Source organism: Echinococcus granulosus, assembly GCF_000524195.1.
Source record: "Echinococcus granulosus chromosome Unknown EG_S00030, whole genome shotgun sequence".
Classification (NCBI taxonomy): domain Eukaryota; kingdom Metazoa; phylum Platyhelminthes; class Cestoda; order Cyclophyllidea; family Taeniidae; genus Echinococcus; species Echinococcus granulosus.
This window is the reverse complement of record NW_020170410.1, coordinates 297,668-317,872: the sequence shown is the minus strand read 5'-3', so window position 1 is coordinate 317,872 and position 20,205 is coordinate 297,668. Positions and strand designations below refer to the sequence as shown.

The window sequence follows — 20,205 nt, the reverse complement described above, 5'->3', positions numbered from 1 at the left end:
TGAAGCAGGAACAAGTTTGAACGAATTTGAAGAAATTGAATGCAGTATTTAAATGAAAATACCGATTCATGACCTTTCCCTAAAGGTAAGATACGTTTCTATGCTGCAGGAAATGGCAGTGTGGCAGGTGTGGCCAGGTGGCATTAATAAAGGAAGGGATATCGCTTAATCATATATTTTATTAAAACGATCGAGCACTCAGGTAAAAGTCCATAAAATACTCTTATTATACAAAAAAATGCAGTCCCAAGCAATGCTTTCTAGATAAAAATCTTAAATACCGAGGAAGTGACATGAATTCCCCCGAAATTTACATATTGTAGCACCATCACTGAACTAGAAATTCCCACCGTAATGATGACAATCCAACCCATCACAGCCGATGAGGGGGAGTAAACACCATGGCCAAAGAGGACAGCTGTAAAGGACAGCAGAAGGACGCCTGTTTTGGGTGTGCATGCAACATTATGCAGGTCTTTCTAGTCTCCCGTACTTCAATTTGTGCCACCAGTCCTCCAGTCTTCATATCTACTACACGTGAAGATCAACTTGCACGTTCCATGATACTTGCAGGGGCGATTCAAGGAACGCACAACCTAGCACGAAGAAAATCACCAAAAGTGCTTCGCATAGTTTGCTAGAAGAAGTCCAATGCGCGAAATGGGTAGTTGTGAAAACACCTAGTCCCTACCTGTGAGGGGTAATGTACGACTATTGAGCCTTGACTTGTGAGAGGATTATTCACACCCCAAGTGACCAATCACAACTCCTGCCCCCATCATTTCACCCAGTCAGTTGGATTCGCTAGATATCCTCCGACTATAACAGATCCCATGGAACAAACAATGGATACATAAGGCGGCAATAGACCATCAAAAGAATGTCATTAGTGCTTTCAATGCATACTTGATTGTGAGCGTTGATGACACCAAAGGATTGCCGAAAGAATCCTAGGCCGATTAAAGACGCGAAGCAAAACAACGTGATGATGACTTCTTGCCTAACTTATGCTTCGGACTCCATCCATGTATCTACCTTGCCTAATTTTCAAACCGCCAGGCTATTACTAGAACAGGAGGTACGTCACAACTTGTTACCGTAACAGCTTTTTCAAATGGCTTATCTGCGACAAAAATAACACCTAATAAAAAAGAATTTCCACTGAAATCATTTGCAAACGTTTTGCTAGTCACAGACCCATCGACAAGCTGTCTCATTCGTTTAATGTTCGGATTTGTAGAAAGTGCTGCATTAATTGAGAGGTCGTTTCAAATAGTGAGAATGGAATACCTTAGCAATATCCACAATGCAAAAAACAGCAGAATTGAAGCTTCAGGGTAGTTTAAGACACCAAGTTTACTTATCAAACATATACGAAGGTGGTTGCAAATGTTACGATACGGATTTTTCCGATACAGAAAGATGTCAGCCAAGTGGGTGCTCCAGTAAAACGCCCCTGCCTACGCAGCACGAAAATAAACGCGCAATGCACACATTGAAGGTGTCACTTACTACGTCAAGGGATGACAAAAGAATATTCTCCCAAAAAATGTCAGAAAAAAGGTAGTCGGTGTTACTTTCCTGCAAGTTTCGATTCCCAGCCACATGGATGCAATCTAGCTGCGTTGGCCGCAACTGTGTATGTTTCGCCTGTCGGGTGAGCCCTCTTACCAATACCCGTCTTGTAGGAATTAAGACAAGTGCAGCACCTCAGCGTTATGCTTTGTCGTATAAACGCAATTGTTGAAAATTCAGCTAAATTGTGGAAATCAAGCACCCTAGCCAATGAATAGAATGGGGTACTTATAATAAAGCGAAAAGTAAATAAATGAATGAAGTTCGAATTTGACATTTTTCACCTATAGAAAGTTGAAGGTGTGGCTCAAGGCAGGGATACTTGCGCTGTCTTACAAGTTAAAATTCGGAACTAATCACCAAATCGACTCATCTAGACTATCTAAAAATAGACATAGCTCCACTTTGAGAGAAGTCACTATTTTTGGTCGACGAGATCGGTTTGCAAGTAACAAGTAAGTGTCAACGGTTAGTTCAAATACTAACTCCAGTCTTGTAGAAAATATTCGCCAAAGTCACTTAAAAATGAAGCTGTCAAAGGCGTTACACAAACGTTTAGAAATTTCCGCTTGGTGGTTTCAAAATAACCAAAGGTAGAATCACTTTTCACTTAGGAGCTGAGGTGTACATAAAAAAGTGAAAATTTAAATAATGCTAACTGGAAGGTTAAAACGTGGCGTTGAAACAGGGACGATGACAGTCATCACATGAGCAAAGACAGCTAAGGGTAAAATTCCAAGGTAGTACTCCTTACCAAAATCAAATACCTGACTTACAGGTTTCCCTCTAAGAGACACACTCACGCTAGTTATGGGGCAAAAATGTGAATAATTGAAGGAAAAATTGGACCAAAAAAGCAGGTTCACAAAGTTGTTGCCAGGGTGATAGTAATGTAGTTCCGATCCTTCCCAAAATAACCACGGCGATCTTCGCCAAGGGTGAAGAAGTAAGTTATGCCTGTTTTTTTAGAGAAGTTTGATCCAGTTCCTTTCCCATCAACTTTTTTTTCAATTAAACCAACTTCAGTAAAAAAAGCTGCTTCTTGTGGGATAAAAAAATTATCTCAGTTTATCTACATAACATTTATTGTCCTCCCAAAATCCATCACTGTATCAAAATTTGATCTGCAGACATACATATTAATTTCTGAAAAAAAAAACACTTAGGATTACAACAACGCAAACAGAATGCCCATTAAAACGGGCACCATTGAATAGGAAATTAAAAGTAATCACTTCAGTCACAATCCAGGTGCGATAACGTGAGAGGAGGGAAACCATGTTTGAATCATCTAAAAACATTAAAATTGAAATCTCACTTGAAAGGGAGAATTTACTAAGAGATTTTTATTTTTTTGTTTAATTTTAGAGACATGAATTTGATAAAGCCGTTTTTATGGGAAAAAAGTGAGACAAATGGGGGTGGTTCTATTACAACACGGTCAAGAAAGTAACATTATAAGAGAGAAGTGGCGCTACCAGGATTGTGCAGAGAAATAGGGACTATGACACCACGATAAGAAGGTATTAGGAAGGTATTAACAAATCACGATTGAAGTAATGTATCCAAAGAGATTTTTTGTCCCAAGTGTTACACAAAAAGAACAAATTGTTTCCTGTAGACTTCTTTAGGCGGATGCACCCGTAAGGTACCAATCAACACCAAAAATCACGCAAACCGCTGAACTTTTAGCCAGTAAACTAGCAAGATGTCACGCGGCACCATACAAGGTCGAGTATTTAAAAAAGTATGAGAACTGAGGGATCCAAAAACCGAATTTGCCGTTTAATCCCGTAGCATAAACAGAGACCAGGCCTATTTACATAAAACACTGACCAATTCCACTGCATTAAGTATGAGTTCGGTAAATTGATAGGTGAGTTGGTCTGCTTCTTGATACAGTCAGCGGGGGAAACAAACCTTCATTTTCACCAGATCTTCTAGCAGGGTGACGTATTCCAACGGGGAGAGACGTTTCTGAAGCACATGACCGGACGGAGGTTGAAGTGGGGGAAGGTAGGCGCGTCGTGGTTGAGGTAAACGAATCGAGAAGTCCTCAGTGTCTAAGGGGCGAAGAATGTACTAATTTATGCTGATCAAGGACCGCTGACTTTGATTTCTACCGAACTAGCTAAAATGTTTTGTTTAATGACTAAATACCACAGGAATTATAAGGCTCTTTTGAATGTTTGCACTATGAACAGTCTAGTTTCGACGTTTGACCTCAAAGTAATCTTTTGGAAGGAGGCTACCTTACCGTTTGAGTAAGACTGAATAGTTTCAAGCGCAACAATGAACCAGGCTGTTTGAATGGTTTGAAAAGCTTTAGGATGAAATTCAACCAATGAAAAGTTACCTCTCAAAACTTTTCTTGTTTTCGTGCCTCTTATTCCACACATGTGATAAATTCTACCAGTTACATTTTTATACTTTGAAATAATTCCACCGGCAATTTATACATGACATGAAGACCGTGTTTCGATGCAGTTGCGAATATCCGCGCCTACAGGCTCTCCTCTCGTCTTTGTCGCATAGAATTTTCATATTAAAACCAAATTGCATTGCCAACTGTTACATTTTTCAGATGGCTTATGACGTAGTCAGGTAAGGAGGGTAGTGTCAATAGGTACACATATTCCGAAACTATGGTTGAACAGTGCGATAAAGTATGGAACTGATGATGAAAACCTTTCAAACATAGGGTCCTGGCTTTTTAACGGAACGCATCACATGAGACTAAAACGCGGGCCTCGAGGGGTTAGTGTCACATTCCCATATCTTTTAGCTGTAACACATGCTGATCAACAGGCCGTGGCCAGGAGATGCAAAATTTTAGTGAAAACTGGCCCCCTCTAATCTCGTTATGTGATAGCAGCACTGGTGATAAGCGCCTTTTCTCTTGTCACGCCTGTGATGTTACAAGGCCATGAAATTAATGAATTTGGATAATATCTAAATACTTCTAGCACTTTCGAATTGATGTTACAGTTTATAACCACTAAGATAGACGTATAAAAATTAGGTATGAAAAGTCTAAAGGATTGAATGTGATGCATAATCCGTCAAGATTTGAAACACAACATATGCATACTTACTATATGTGGACAAACAGCGTAAAATATGGTCTGAAAAATTATTTATTCAGCAGAAACCTTTTGGTTAGAAATTGCATGCATATTTGGCGACCAAGACAGTTGTATTATGGAAACACCCAAATTCAACGAACTAATTTATGTAGGAACAACGGTACAACTGCCTATGAACCCAAACTCTTGGGAACAGACTTTGGAAGACCGAAATTGGTAAACTCAGCATATGCATTGCCTAGGAGACAAAAGTTCGATTTCATAATGTCTGGAGCCCAAACAATCTATTCAGTGGAATCTTTTGGGGGAATGGAAGCATAAGGAATAGAACTTAGGCGAGATGAACGCCCAACAAGAAGTTTTTGAACGGTGGAGAAAATTCCAGTTTAGCAGAGATTAGGCTAGTTACGTGTTTATAGACTTAACCAAACCACAACGCCCCGGGCGTAGCCGCACATCATCCTTCTCATTCGAAGTACATAAAAGTTATCCTGCAAATAAAACCATTTTAAATGATGATTGACGTGTTAACTATTAAAGTAGAGTCGAACGAACAGCCATGGAAAAAGTATCGTCAAGACTGTATTAACTATAATCAGTTATGTTTTATAATACGAAGAGATTATAATACATAATAATAACATACTGACGATAACATGTCTTTACACAGCTCTAAGGTATAGTACTGAAAAGGAATCTTAAATGTCTAGCTTCTGAAGTTGTTAACAAGCGTCCAAAAGTTTAGTGAAATGTGCAATGAACAAACCTAGACCATAATATGTTTACGTATACATAATGCTCAGTGCGACCCAAATCTGGGTAGCATCGACTTCGGTAACTTCAAGCATTAAAATGCAAATGCGAACGTGAATGTTGACAGAAACTTCACGTTATTGCTAGAAAATTTCGACCTACCTGAATGAAAGGTAGTGAAGTCATCTCTGTCATAGGATGGAGGTGTGACATTGCTTTATGTTAAACGCACACTTTCGAGGATAGGACCATAAATACACAACTGATTATAAGCTCTATCAGAGCTGGAAACATCAATGAATGTACCTACGGGGAATCAACACAATGGATTGAGAAATTTCGCTCTGGTAGGTAATTTTAAACTTCACCTTATAAATTGACTGTTTAGGGAAGTCTAGTCAAGGCTAGGATGGTGGATCATGATACTTAAACCACGCGCGAACTGAGAGCACCAACGTTTGATGTGGTTATTAAACCAAGAATATTGTAGAATTTTTGAGAGAAGGCTAAAGTTGTGGGTTTCAGCAGTTGCGCAACTTCTTGTTAAAGGTATAAGGGTAACAAGACTTTGAGTCAGCGTTGAGCAACCCATGCCAAGAGTAACTACCGTATGATTTAATAATTGCAGTTTCACTACTATGGCCAATAAAGAAGACCATCCAGCAGCTCAGCATTGACCCTTCACCGTGATTATACCTAAAGAAACGCTAGGAACGCCTGTAGCTCCAAAAAGCATTCCTATTCGATTTTTTAAAAGACCTCGTTCAGCCCCTCTTGATTGGCACACTCAAGGCCCCGGCTCAATCAGCTACTAGAGGGGTGCCTGGAGTCGTCCAGACAGTACGGACACGCTCAGGTGGTCTTCACTCTCTAGCCTCTGGGCGCACACACAATGTCCGTACCGTCTTGTTTACGCATCACGTTGATAGTCGGGACATCCAAACTGGAGGCCTTATCGACCACTTATCTGGTCGGTGGCCGCGGTGGTAACCGTGGCCGTCATGAGCACAAACACCGGGCCATAGCTATTAAAGTTAGGTTTATAAATGTTAAATAGCTATTCTTTTAGTCCTCTTTTTTTTCGCGCAGTGATGTCCAGGCACCTCTCAATAAAGGAAAAAAAAAATCACGGTGCATTCAGTCACTGAGGTTTCAGATAAGCGCTGTTGGTGCGTGCGTGGACCTAGACACAAAGCTCTTTATTGTGTTATCAAATGTAAAGAACGCCTCAACAAAAGTCCTGCCACTATAATTCAGTCAGGCAATGTGCTGTTTACACTTGGAAAAAGGGTGAGCCAACGCAAACGGAAAGCAGGGTGGTAATGACCCTGTGGCTCAAGTAGGCTGAAATCTGCTAGGTAAGTAAATTCCCCACCCATTAACTAGCTAATCAGTTGAGATAGCTCACAGGTGCTTTGGGGTGAGTCGGGGTCCTCCATGGACACGAGAGTCACCTCGTCGGCTGCCGAATTGGGGGGAGGCCTTGGTCTAGAGGATTGCTTTCCGTAGGACTTTGATTGTCGTCGAAAGCGTATCTTCGCAAAAGTATCCTATCAGAGAAATGAACGGAATCACAGTAAAGCAATTTGATGTGCCCTGGAGGTTGAGTCTCCACACCAGTTCCACACACTCTGCATTATGTTGGCAGTACTTCTGACCCAAAGGCCTCAAAAACATACCCAATGGCTGGGTTGAATGGGCCATTAATTTCATATTTGAATACGCAGATCTCTTGGACTTTTGCAATTCGACCTCCGCGTTGGCAGCATGATGTTCTGCAAATAATTTACAGTCCACCTCGACCTTGGTAAATAATGTCTCCATTTGTAAGCGGCGCTATAAAGCGGTAACCGGTGGAGAAAATGTGGAGGAACTGTGCCTTGACACGGCCTGGATGGGCAATGAGGTAACATCGGAATCTGTCTTCTAGGTGAATGCTTGTAAGAAACGCGATTGGTGGACCAAATGGTTCCGCTGATAGGCATCTTTCAACCTTCAATGCTCATCCGCAAGTAAATTACCGTCATTTACCTCGAGGTGCAGCAAATAGAGTTGAGAACCACTTCACACTTCAGTATTTCGTCTAGTTTCTAAATCTTAGACCGCTGTGGCGATAGACAATTAAAAAGGGTAACGACTGAGGACGGTGAAGACGATATTTAAATCAAAACAGAAATTAATCAACAAGTCCGTGCCATTTTTGTGCCACTGTAAGTTCAGAGACATTTACTTTTTGACTCCTACGCCTTATCAACGTCTACAGGGGCAACTAGGATACTGCAGCAGGGTTGTCAAAAGATTCCCAAACACATGGAAAGAAAGTGGGGAAGGTGTAGTTATTTGCAAGAATTTCCTCCTATCAAAGCAAATTAAGAAAACAAATCAGCAGTCAGGAGGTTGTTCCTTAAGTGCGATCACGGGAGCTACAGTAAGAGACGTGGGAACAAACTATTGGGGATAATTAATAGCCGAGTTTGCAAGTTTAAATAAAAGTCTGAGGATAGTTGGACACAAACACCCATTCAGTGGAATTAAATGGAAAACCTGCATTCAATTGATTAACCAATGAGCTTAGGCATTTCATAGGATTGAATAAACGGAGATTTCCTCACTTTTGCTAATGAAAGGCCTACAAAATAGATAAACCAGCTAAAGGATTTAAAAACATAGGTGGGTACATTTGTATCCTTCATGACCGTATGGCAAACAAGTTAGAATAGCCAAATGTTGCGAGACCTCCACTAGATCAACACTGCACTGCTGTGCTCAAAAAATGGCGTATCAAAAACGCAAATGCCGCTCTCAGCTCCATACAACCTTTACCAACAACCATCAGTAATCCGTTGGTCTATGTCCATTCGACATGTTGAAGAAGTGAGAGAAAACCACCCATGTAAAATTATGTGGTTATAAGAGAATCATAATGCAATCAATACTTTACAAACTAGAATAAATGCCTGAGACACAGCTGAAACAATTCAAAATCAGGTTTATAAATAATCCACCACAAAAAGATGGATGGACAGGGGTAGTCGCCGAAGCATGCTATTTAAATAAAAGCTTACTATAAACTGCTGGGGATTATTTCTTACTAAAAAGTACAGCAGACTACCATAGAACAAACAGACGGGAAAACGCCCCTCACCATGGGTTCAGTATCGTCATAAAAACCGAGGCAAACGGTGTTTGGCTTCATGGCTCCGAGACCAGAGAGACGAACGAGGTGGAGAAGGGCCTCACGAACGCTTTCACCGGCCAGCGTAACTTCAACGAAGGCCTTTACATTCAGGTAGCGCACGTAGCTGACTAGATTGCTAAAAGAGAGGAAAGGGACGTAATGTGTATGATGCCATTTGTGCAGCCGTCAGCATGCATGGAATTCGCTGGATTGGAATTGTCCCAGACTAGACGATATGATAATTCACTTCTGTTACTTGATAACAAGTTGGAAAGAAAAGTATAAAAGAGGTAACTCCTCTCCGAGGTCTAATTCATGCGAATGAACTCTTTCAAGTCCTCAACTTTTGTTAAGGCTTTGCACCTCACTTCAAGGGGCTCAGTATTGCAAAGTTAAAAAGCCCATTGAATCTAGAGGCCAATTCGAGGTATATCTACAGTTATCACAATACCCACGATTTGCCATGTGACATACTTTCAAAATTAAAACTACCTACCGGAAAGTAACCTCTTGATTCCATATTCACCATTGTTGGCCATTAGTTACATGCTTACTAGAAGAACATTGTAGAGCTGTCTTGACTTCTGCATCGGCTTTAGAATGAAGTAAACCAGATATTGGCAGAAAGCCGTGACAAATACATCAAGTCCATGAAAAGACGCATCAAAACTGGGGCGAAGGTAAGTTAGGCATCCCAAACTTGGTCCCGAGACACCTAATCATTTTATTTTAAACGGTATATTCAATCCCCACGCTTAGACACAAAAGTACGCTATACTTATGAAGCAAGCAGAGGACTAGTTATACTTTTCAAAATCTAACAAGGTAATACAACATAATAGCCTCAGGGCTCTTTTGTGCATTCATCGCATTCGTGGATTGCCAAATTCTTCCTACTATTTCTCAAACCGAACCACCACGAGGCTTCAGTAACTTCGATGCTTAAGTACGGATTCAGTTATTGTTTTGCCTGGGCTTCGAGTCATTGATAAACACTGAACATGTTGAAACTTTCGAGACGATATTCACACAGATTATTCTTGGGAAACTATGGTGCGATTTATTAACCATTTTAAGACCTCTTCATTAACTACTATTAACATTCAGTGCCCTAGAGCCAGGGATGGCAAAGAAAATCTTAATTGCCTCACAAATACTAAGCATCAAAGACATTTATATAAAATAAAAAAACCTGTTGTTTTAGTGACAGCTTAACATTTAATCTTGACTTAGTACACTATGAAATCCTAGAAAAAGCTGCAATTCCTTTGTTGATGCTTACAAGACCTTTACACATACCAAAGTACTCCCCCACAGAAGTCGTGCATCTGCCGGTTGGAAAGTCTACGAATTTAAATGTCGTATCCAAAAAACATAGCTTTCCTTGTACATTTTGAAGATGATTTTAACTGTCAGATCTAACGAAATGACTCCAGTCGAAATTGAAATAATGACTTTAGGGTTGCCACTTTTTAGTTGTCCAAATCCCCAAAAATCCTATTTTTTAGAACCAACGATTCAAAAAGTAAACTAAGTACTAAAATTTAACATTCACACAACTTCAAATACCTCATTACGATAACTCTTCTTGCACAAACGGCCGTTTTGGTTACGCGTGCACTTAAGGCTCGGCCTTTGAACTTCCGCTAGACGGAATGGCCTCTGAGCCATGACAGTAGCTCCCAGCCCTTATCTAGACCAATAATACACATTCTGCTCGAGTATTATCCCTTCCTTCGTCTTCAAAAACGACTCGGGGAGCTACATGAGCTTCAGTGGAAAGCAAATCCGATCCTAATAAATGATTGCCCTAATTTTCATTTTTGAATGGCAAATCTCAACGTGATGGGAGAAGAACATATTCTGGGGATGGGAGAACCTGTGGCGACACACAACACAAGGGTTGGAAATTGCGTCTATCTTCGGCAATTACCCCAGTCCCGCGTTCCGCAGAAATGTTAACAAATAAAGCGACACTAGTCGGGAACCATCTGGAAAAGTTCGTTAGAGAGTTGTCTACGGTGCCAGCGTAAAGATGCCAACGAAGCGAACATGCGATACCTCCGATAGCGCGAAAGAGCCCAGATAGATATGGTAGGGCAGTACTGAAGTGAAAATAAAGAGACAAGGAGGAATAGATGTGGAATCTTGTCCCCACGAAAATATTTTCAACCCCACCCCTTATTGGATGATTCTACTTTTCGGCCAACGTTCTCACGACTAGTAATGGACATACAAGATGGGCAGCACATCCCTCCTTCTCCCACTATAATTCCCAAACAAAATGAGACTCCAGATCTAGTGGAATTTCCAAGAATGATCAGTAACGTTACGATCAAATGTCTTAGCTGCACGCAAATTCGATGGGTGGCGCGAATGGTTCTTGGGTGTTTTCTTTCTTAGAGCACCGACCACTTTTTACGGCGGACGTGGGGGGCTGACCGAGGGGAGCGCAGGAGTTGACACTCAAAAGGAAGGAGGGACTGCGTAATGCTTTGAGTATTTATTTGGTTCTTCGTATTGGTTACGCGGGAGCTTAAGTCTCCGCCTCTGTACTTTCGCTGGGCAGAATGGCCTCCGAGCCATACCATTAGTTGCCTAGTCCTTCCGTATGTCAGCCATGCATATTCTGTCCGCGTATTAAAACTTCTTCAAAAAGGACTCGGGATGCTACAACTTTATGATTTTTTCGTTTTATTCCCTCCGTAATACCCATTTAATTCCTTGATCATACTGTTTTTGCCCCTTAATCGGAACAGCTGAAATTTATCTAATTTCACCAAAAGAAAGGATAACTGTAGGATGAAAAAAAAAACCGAAGTACTTAAAATTACGCTTGTTTTAAGTGTCAGTTTCATGAAAGACATGGTTTAGTTTTTACACAAGGTAAGCCCAAATAAAGAGCATAAAGAAAGCGAAATTCCTTCACGTTCATGCCAAATTTAAATCGTATAAAAAAGAATAAGATGATTCTAACGGAAATCAGTTACAGTGAAGATGCAATGCTTGAACTTGGTCGGTAAGTTAAACCAAACAAAGACTAAGTCAACAGAGGTCCACTTAGTAGAAATTGTAAGAAAAAAAAGGATCCAACACTTGTGATAAATGCAATCGTTGAATAGAGTTAACGGGAAAAGATTTAATAAATGACCTTAATTTAAGTAAACAAGTAAGCAAGGTCAAACACATTTGTCACGGCGGTTTGCAGTGACACGAGATAGCAATAGTCCAGGTACTAATTTTGGCATGAAAGTTTGTCAACGGATAATTCTTACCAAGCAATTCAATTTGTTCAGTCGTGTAGTGACTGGATAAAGTACTTGAGCTCTGTTTTCCATAGGAAAAGTTTACCAATTTACGAAGTCTTTTTAAAGGGAAATTAACTTGGAAGCAAAAATGTCTAAGGGAAATGGACGAATAACGAAAAAAACTTCTGACATCTCACTGTGCAAAGCTAGAAGTATAAAACTTACGTGGCAGAAATCGCCATTACACAATTAGATGGAGGCCAGTTATGGAGTCCTGACTACTGGAAAGGCTATTTCGCATGATTTGCGCGAATGAGAATTTGTTTTGCCAAATCATTTTTTTGCCTGTACGTAGTACCGAAATGGGCATGCGTTAGTTTAAAAACATTGCACTGCAATCAGTTGTAGCTTGTAGACCTGTAAAAGGCATGCAAGATTCACTCACTTCTCCAGGCTTCAAAGACACCACTTCATCCCTAGATAACTGCACATCCCTGCATGATTGTGTGCGATACACACCAAACCTGACTGCTTACCTGTTGAAAACCAAGCAGTTACGCGTGAGACTTATCTCTACTTGATAAGATACAACTCTGTTTGTAAGAAAGAGCTAGGACTAGTGAAGTAGTCAGAAGAAAGCCCCGTTCCCATTCCTACAAGAGAGTGCAAAATCTTATTCTATGAACCTTAATTATGAGAAGATTTGCGCTTTAGGGTAAAAAAGAGGCAGTACCTAACCCTCTGCATTCGCCTAAGTATATTTCTCCAGGCGCTCCTCACCTTTACTTGGCATGAGAATCGGACAATTACATGATTACATGCGAAATGAAATAGGCAGTTGGGAATTAAAAGTGAGATAAAAGGGAGGTGCCTGTGGCTAGGTTTTCTCTTAAACCCTGGCGACAAAACGCTCAATAAAGGGACTCGGAAAGACTTAAGTCGAAGACTGCATTGGTGGTTATTTCAGCAAATAAAATACTTCGAGAAGCTTTCTACGTTTGCTAGACCTTTATTGAGAAAAAAGACACAAATCCATCTAATAACCTCGTGGAAGAATACCGCAAGCGTGGCTACATTTCTGTAGTCAGGTTGCAGAAGAAGCCCAAACTGCACTTACAACCTTTACCTTTAACGGGAATTCTAGCATTACCAATGCAGAACTCCCATTAACAAATCTACGTGAGAAGGTGCTTATTTAATCAAAACTCAGGGCTGCTACATCAATTTACTCTGATTTCAGCTATCTTTCAAGTTCTTGGACGTTTATTCAGCATTTGCGCTCCTAATGATCGTAAAAATAGCTGGCTAGAGGTTTAAAGCCCTCTGTACCTGCTCTTTCTGAATCTTCCAACTAAGTGCGGTGACTCCATATGCACTAATCGCACCTCCTGTTCACAAAAAGGCGCATGATAAAATTCCGTTCTTCTATGGTGCGTCTATGCACAATTGTTACAACCACATTCATAGCAGAGCAATAATTCATGCTAAATTGAAAGGACAGGCGGCTTGTCAAGCAGAAGTAGCCAAACGATAAACTCAGGTATGACCAATCACTCCTCACTTCACCTCCACCACCTTCAAAGCTAAAATGCAAATATGAAGAGAAATTTACCGTTTCCTGCAAATCACAAGGCGATTCAGAGAATAATCTAAAACTTGATGAAAAAAAATCGCTACAAATATCAAATACACTTGATCCTTATCTTATATGAGTACAAAAGGCTCAATTGCGAATTGCTAAGACGAATAGTAATGGTGGCGAAAACCGGGCAAACACCACGCAAAACGAGTGATGTAGAAACATGGATCACAGCTAGATCATTGGGTAAGAGATGGACACGTGGATGGAACATTAGAAAGGTCCAAAAGATGCTGCAAGATTGCAAAGACATTACCAATGGGAATAACGTCAAATTTTGGTGTCAAAGTCCCAATCTAAACTATACAGCCAATTTTGGCGTGGAAAAATAACGTCGGGTCCATATGTTGAGGGGCGCAGCATCTCACATCGGGGGATCTTGGCCTTTTGCCTTATGTAGACATTGTCGTTCGCGTCCATGAACATTTGCTTGTAGAGCAAGTTCCTATCATATATGACAATGTAGCTAGTAAGCAATGAAAAAGTCGAATTTCTGAGAATTTCCACTCCGGTAGGCGATGTGAAATTGAGGCTAGTCAAGCAGTGTAGGAAACAGGAAACCTTGTTTACGAATAACAAGTTTAAGTTCACCACGACAGCATTAGATACTGACATTACGAGAAAATGTATTTAAAGTAGTAGTAAGGAGTCACTCAAAAAAAAACCTAAAAAGTGTCAGGGAATCTAGATGGTCGAATCAAAAGTGTGTGAGATAAACGAATCAGGAGGTAAATAGTCCCAACAATCAAGGGAAAATTGGCTTCTAGAAACAAGTGAATCTTTGCTACTGAGTCACGAGTGGATGGTGAACCACGACTACGTCTTATTGGCCTTTGGTCGACAAAGTAGGAAAAATGAGAACGTTGTCCGAAGCCAATTATTTGCATTGCATTCACAAGATCTCATAATTCCCGGATGACATGACTATTTGCAGCTCCAGTTCCATATCATAAACAAGTGATCGAGTTGAAGAAATAGTTCTATGAATAGGAGGTCGAGATCAGCCAGGGCAGTAGAAACAAATCAGGCTCATGCAAAGTGACACTCGCTCAACCATAACTCTTCTGCACAAGGAACCACCGATACTGGATAATAACAACTATCCGTTACTCCTTATTTAGCTCCAAGCTTCCAAACATCTCGCTCAACCCGCGAATAGCGTTTTCTTCGAAGATCTTAGCCCCTCTTCGTCTTGAAAAGAATTGAAAAAGAATGTTGTTTTAATTGACATCTTACAAATTGTAAACTTTTGTAATAGATGGGTAAAGAAATTAGACATGGATAAGATTTGAATGCATTATTTAGGAAGTTTCCCAATTCAACTAAACGCTATGACCACTTGGTCTCAAAAACCAGTTTCTGCTCTCTATTGCGTGAGGCAGTTTTCGTGGTTTCGGATGGATTTATAGCAAGAGTGGAAAGAAATCATGTGAGAATAAACTATTTAGGATGTTTACTATTTGAAATATGCAATACCTGGATAATTGATATGCTAACAAAAACTGTACCGAATCTCTAACTGACAGTAAAAATATGCACCAACGAACCTGCGAGCGACGCAGCACACATCGTCAGCATCATCCTCGAAGCTGTTATTGTTAGACTTGGAAGACCGATCAGGTGCCACTACGTGTCCAAGGACGTAGAGACCACCCTTCTTAACCGAGTTGACGAATTGGACCAGTAGCGCAGCGGAGCGGGGATTTGCGAGGAGAAAGAGGATCTGAGGACGCCAGTACTTCACGTGTTCCTTTGAAGCGTCCAAGAGAAGGAGGTACTTACGAACCTACGATGGAGAGACGTAACTCAGGAGCAGGGAATAATCCATTAGCACCCACGCCATTTTCAAGGCAAGGAAAAGTCTGTACACATCAAATACTAGAATTTGTCGACAACATTGAAATCGTGAGAGAAAAACAATAAAAGCTGGAAATCATTTGCTTGATGTCTAGTCATACCTACAAATCTACTTACATTAAAAGGTAAAAGAACTAAAGAGGATCTAAGAGTAAGCGATCCTTCTAATATTCAGAAATGTTGACCACCCGTCCAAGCTTCACATTAAAAAAGCCTTCCAACGTGCAACTGCAAAAGATGCTTGCAAACCTGCATTAGTGATGGTAAACGGACAAGGGTAATAAAGGATTATTCATGTAGTCTCTGCAAATTTTCCTGAGGTTAGTTCCACGACTAAATGTTCAAAACGGGAAACTCGCGAACTTGTAGAGGAGATGGCAAATCTACCAAGAAATATCAAGAACTACCCATTCGGTGTTTAAATCCTTTATTTAATGTATACATTTAACATCGAACAGTTCAAAAATACTTTGACACGAAGCCGCGGGGTCAAATGCATCTCTACCAGTTCAATCAACACTACAAAGGATCAATTTCAACCTTCTAAAACTATGGTTGATAATGCGTGAGAGAAACTGAGAACCACCCATTCATTAGGAAGATGAAATTACGGATTCTGTTTAGCGCGGCATTAGTAATTTTTGATTTTCTTTGTCAGTGTTGACCAAAGTAAGTCCAGTAATGAAAAGACAGTTTACACTGTAGCAGCCTGGTGGCTAAAACCTTGATGAAATAGACTATCATAAATTGTGGAATGGAGTTTAAGTAAATCGGCTGGCATAGGGGAGCTAATTCAAGAGCATCTAACTACAATATACATTCCCAAACAAAAGTTGGAAACGATGGCAAGAAATACACCGAGAAAATTAATGACCATCTACATAAGTGACGCTCACGCCCTTCCATTACCCAGAAATATAACTTAAATAATTAAAGGCCCCCAGGTGTTTGCCAACTAAATTATGATAGGCGCATCCCAATCAAGTGGGACGAGACTAACGCAGTAAAAACGTGTGAGCTACTCAATTAGCCTTTGGTGATGCCTTGGCGGCACAAAGTATTGTGGAGAGTTTAGTAATTCAATCATCAGATACCGGGAAGGTTTTAATAAAACTAAAATTTAATAATATTAGACCGCTTCGATTCGGAGCTTTGATAGAATGTTTCAATTAAAAGGCAATGTGATTATGCAGTAATGCACACTTAGGTTACCAAAGATCGCCAATAAACAGTTAAAGTAAAATGGGACTATTAATTCCAAAACTCAGTTCTTAAGGTATTCGGACGCTTCATATTGAATGCACTAGCAGGCTCCACCCAGTGAGCCCAATTATTTGAAACACGGACCTATGCAATGGCTTCGTGAAACCCCTTTGTAGATACCTGCCACTGATAGATTACCAATTGATTGAAGGATTCAGATACCTCAGCTATGATTTTTAATGGTTGAGCACAGCTTTTCTCCAAGTTTAATTGAACACTACATCAGATTAATGTTTGCCTACTGTAATTGACTGAACAATAGAAATTTTTAACCATTAACCTGTACTAGCCCTCTACGAATCGTAAAAAATTACTTGCAGTTTAAAATACCGTTCCAACGTATACAAAACGAAAGCACACACCTAAGCTACAAGGCCTAACACTAGCTCATTTGCATCGACAACATGTTGAACTATTCCAAGCACATTTGGACCATTAAAATACCATTTCTGCTACCTATATATAGGCTCAACAATAGATAGTGTTGGCAGAAATACGCTTATCAGATGAGTACTTTGGTGGGTGAAAATGTAAAAATTTAAAAAGCAACACAAGAGAATATCCTAGGTCGTGGTGATGCAATAAAATAAAAGCTATTTATCCACGTAAAACAGTCCTTGGGGCGTTTTCTCTGCTTTAATTGCCACCGTTCATGCAGGTGAGTCATGCCATCCCCGCCATCGTTTGGTTCGCCCTATACTTAATGGTCGAGAAATCTGCTTTGTTCCGCCGCCCGCCTCCTTTGAGCAACTTACCAATCATGCTGACCTGGAGTGAAGCAGTTTTTTGCTTTTATGGGAAAGCACAACCTAGCTCATTGACGAAGCTATAAAAAAAACCGTACCTACCCGACAAAAAGATGCATTAGCCAGAGCTATGAGATGAAACAAATCGGACCAGCAAACGTATTTCTATTAAAAATAAGTGACACTGAAAAACAGCCGTCTTGAAAAAATTTTTGGAAGAACTAGACGCAAATGAGAGGATTCAACACACCCGGAGAGGAAGTTGATAGATGAAGGTGATAAGCCAGATAGTAGAGACTAAAACAAGTTTATCAAGTGAAAGAATTAAAAGCAATGTCAAATTAGGAAGTTTCTGTTATTTCCACACAAATGGGTATCTGTACTTAGAGTGCACCTTCATAGGTACCACATCGCAACACTCCGCTGTTAAACATCTAAACATAGTAATATTCACGTGCACTACATGAATAAGGTAGTGATGACTATCAATCTTTTGCTTTAAACATAAATCTAACGCCAGACTCCACAAACCTGGTGATAGATTAGAGCCTGGCCAATATTGCCCCAAGAGACAGTCATATGGCGATGGTGGAGGCAGACAACCAGAACGACCAGAAGAACGATTGCTCCAAGAGTGTAAAAAGGTTGGATTAGCATGCACATCGTCAGGCAACCCAGCATTCCCAACAGAGCGGTTATCCAGTGGAAAGACTTGAAGGTTGGTCTATAAAAGTAAGGACAAAAATAGTGCTACTGAGAAAGCTATAAGTAAACACAAACAGACCAATAATATTTTGCCCAATCAACACAAAACAAAAATAATACTAGTTACGCGACATTAATGAATATTTCCCAGTAATTCTCTTCTTAAGTTCCGTTTCACAAAAATCGAGACCTATGAAAAGAAGTGAAGGAATGTAAGCTTGTCCATCGCGGATTTGGGGTCCGAGATTAAAATTGAAAAGAGAATTTACATCCATTTATGGCATAGATGAGGTCGACATCGAGATTATGAGTTGGAATGCAATTTAACTGTTGATTTTCAACCACAAGGCACCAGAACGGATATCGGTTCGGGCTGTCTGCTTAACTATGCGAACTCTTCAGTTGCCACAGTTTCAGACACCCTCCCGGTATCATGGAGCTCCATTCATGACATTTCTGATAACATGCCGCCGGACCCTCCGTTTTAGCATGCATCTTACTAGGCCTTTGTGGAAGACTCGGACACAAACAAGCCATTCGCTTGACGCCTTAAAAAGAATGTCATACAAAGGTATGAATGACCTATACGATGAAATAGAAAATTTTATCTCTTTAGGAAGGAAAACGTATACGAAGTGACATGAGATGGAGTGACGAATATGCTGCAAGGTAGAGGTCAGAACAAGGTAGTCGAAGACATTGCAGTAGTGCTCATCTAGGTGAAATAGAGCACGGTTAATACATTTCATGAAGCAAAGCCAAAAGAAGCATGAGTTTTAAAGAGCTTAAAATACCTTGAATAAGAAAACCACGAGGCTACTTTCGAACTGATAATAGAAGCGGTTATGGAGGAGCAGTCGAGAAACAGGACTGCGTGTATATTAGTCCAAACCACGCCTATTTTAGGTGGAAGATCAATGGTCCGGCATTCTTACAGACCACCGACTCAAGACGCTCACTACTTTATTTTAGACGTTTATCAGGGTAACAAAAATCAAGAGATTTCAAGCCGTTAGAACAGGCAAACGGAGTAATTCTTCCAAATTTATCTTGAACTACCATGAAAATGATTTGCATAGCAGCATACTTAACGATTTCGTGTTGGAAATAGGTGATAAAGAGGGGGCGACTGCTTTAACAAGAGTCACTTCATCAAATGCATCCTTTCACTCACCAATCCAATAGAAACAAAGATAAATAAATAAAGATAAATAGTAGGCCCGAATGCAACCCAATACCATTTTGAACTTGTTTACACACCCTACAAGCATTCATATAAACAATGAACCAGAGCTACAGCTGCTGAGGCACCAAGTATTCCATGGTGGGTACGATTGCATAAATTGCAAAATTCCCAATTTGCTTGAGTCCGCGAACGTTAACCTTCGAAATGCTTCCTAAAGAACAATTCAGGCGAAACATGCACCAAAGTTCACATGCTTTTCAATGATGTGCTTTGTTCCAGAATCGTCAAAACAGTGTAAGCTCAGTACATTGACCAGCAAGGCGTTCGACTGTTGTAGACGCAGTTAACTAGTAAACGCACAATATAAAGATCATTTAAGAAAGTCTTTTCTGAAAATGACCACGTGGGAAGGAGGTAAAATGGGAATGAATGTTGTGATTGAAGTCCACGCATATATTTTAGCCAATATGGGTGTTAATAGAAAGTACTAACTAACATTAATGCTACAACAGCGTTGGATCATTTGAAAACGTTTTTAACGTTGCCTTTAAAAACGATGAATAAGTAGATAGGTCGCCTCCTCAAAGGTAGACTCTCCTAAAAGCAAGCCACATTAAAGCGCCGATTTGATGTAATGAGTGAATAGATTTGGTAATTACAGCGGTCCAAAGCCGATGATTTACAGGGTAAATTATTATTTCTGTTGGCTGTCAAGCTTTCCATTGATATTAGACATGACAAATTAATGACCCCCACCCAGTCGATTAGAGGGACTGATGTCCGCTGCATACCATCAGACGGAATGATGATGAAGAGGCTTGCAGATTAGGCGACTGATATGGATCAAGAGATAGAAATAGACCGTCTCATTGTCGAGACTACATCCGATGGCAAAGTGTCACACAAAGAAAAATTACGCCACTTGGGGAAACTAGGCCCTGAAACCCGACAATCAATCACGGGGATTAT

General features: G+C 40.3%; 1 protein-coding gene across 1 annotated transcript in view; it reads right to left on the bottom strand. All coding sequences in view use genetic code 11, as the record gives it.

The window, feature by feature from the left end:
* Positions 1-20,205, bottom strand: part of EGR_04656 (Solute carrier family 12 member) — a gene marked incomplete at both ends in the record, with an annotated part of 35,280 nt that overhangs the window by 7,786 nt on the left and 7,289 nt on the right. Inside the window, 6 exons of the mRNA XM_024493905.1 lie at positions 3,496-3,638; positions 6,823-6,964; positions 8,560-8,728; positions 13,787-13,945; positions 15,027-15,265; positions 17,877-18,069. Of these exons, the coding sequence (XP_024351658.1) occupies positions 3,496-3,638; positions 6,823-6,964; positions 8,560-8,728; positions 13,787-13,945; positions 15,027-15,265; positions 17,877-18,069 (1,045 nt within the window). The remainder of the gene's footprint in view (positions 1-3,495; positions 3,639-6,822; positions 6,965-8,559; positions 8,729-13,786; positions 13,946-15,026; positions 15,266-17,876; positions 18,070-20,205) is intronic.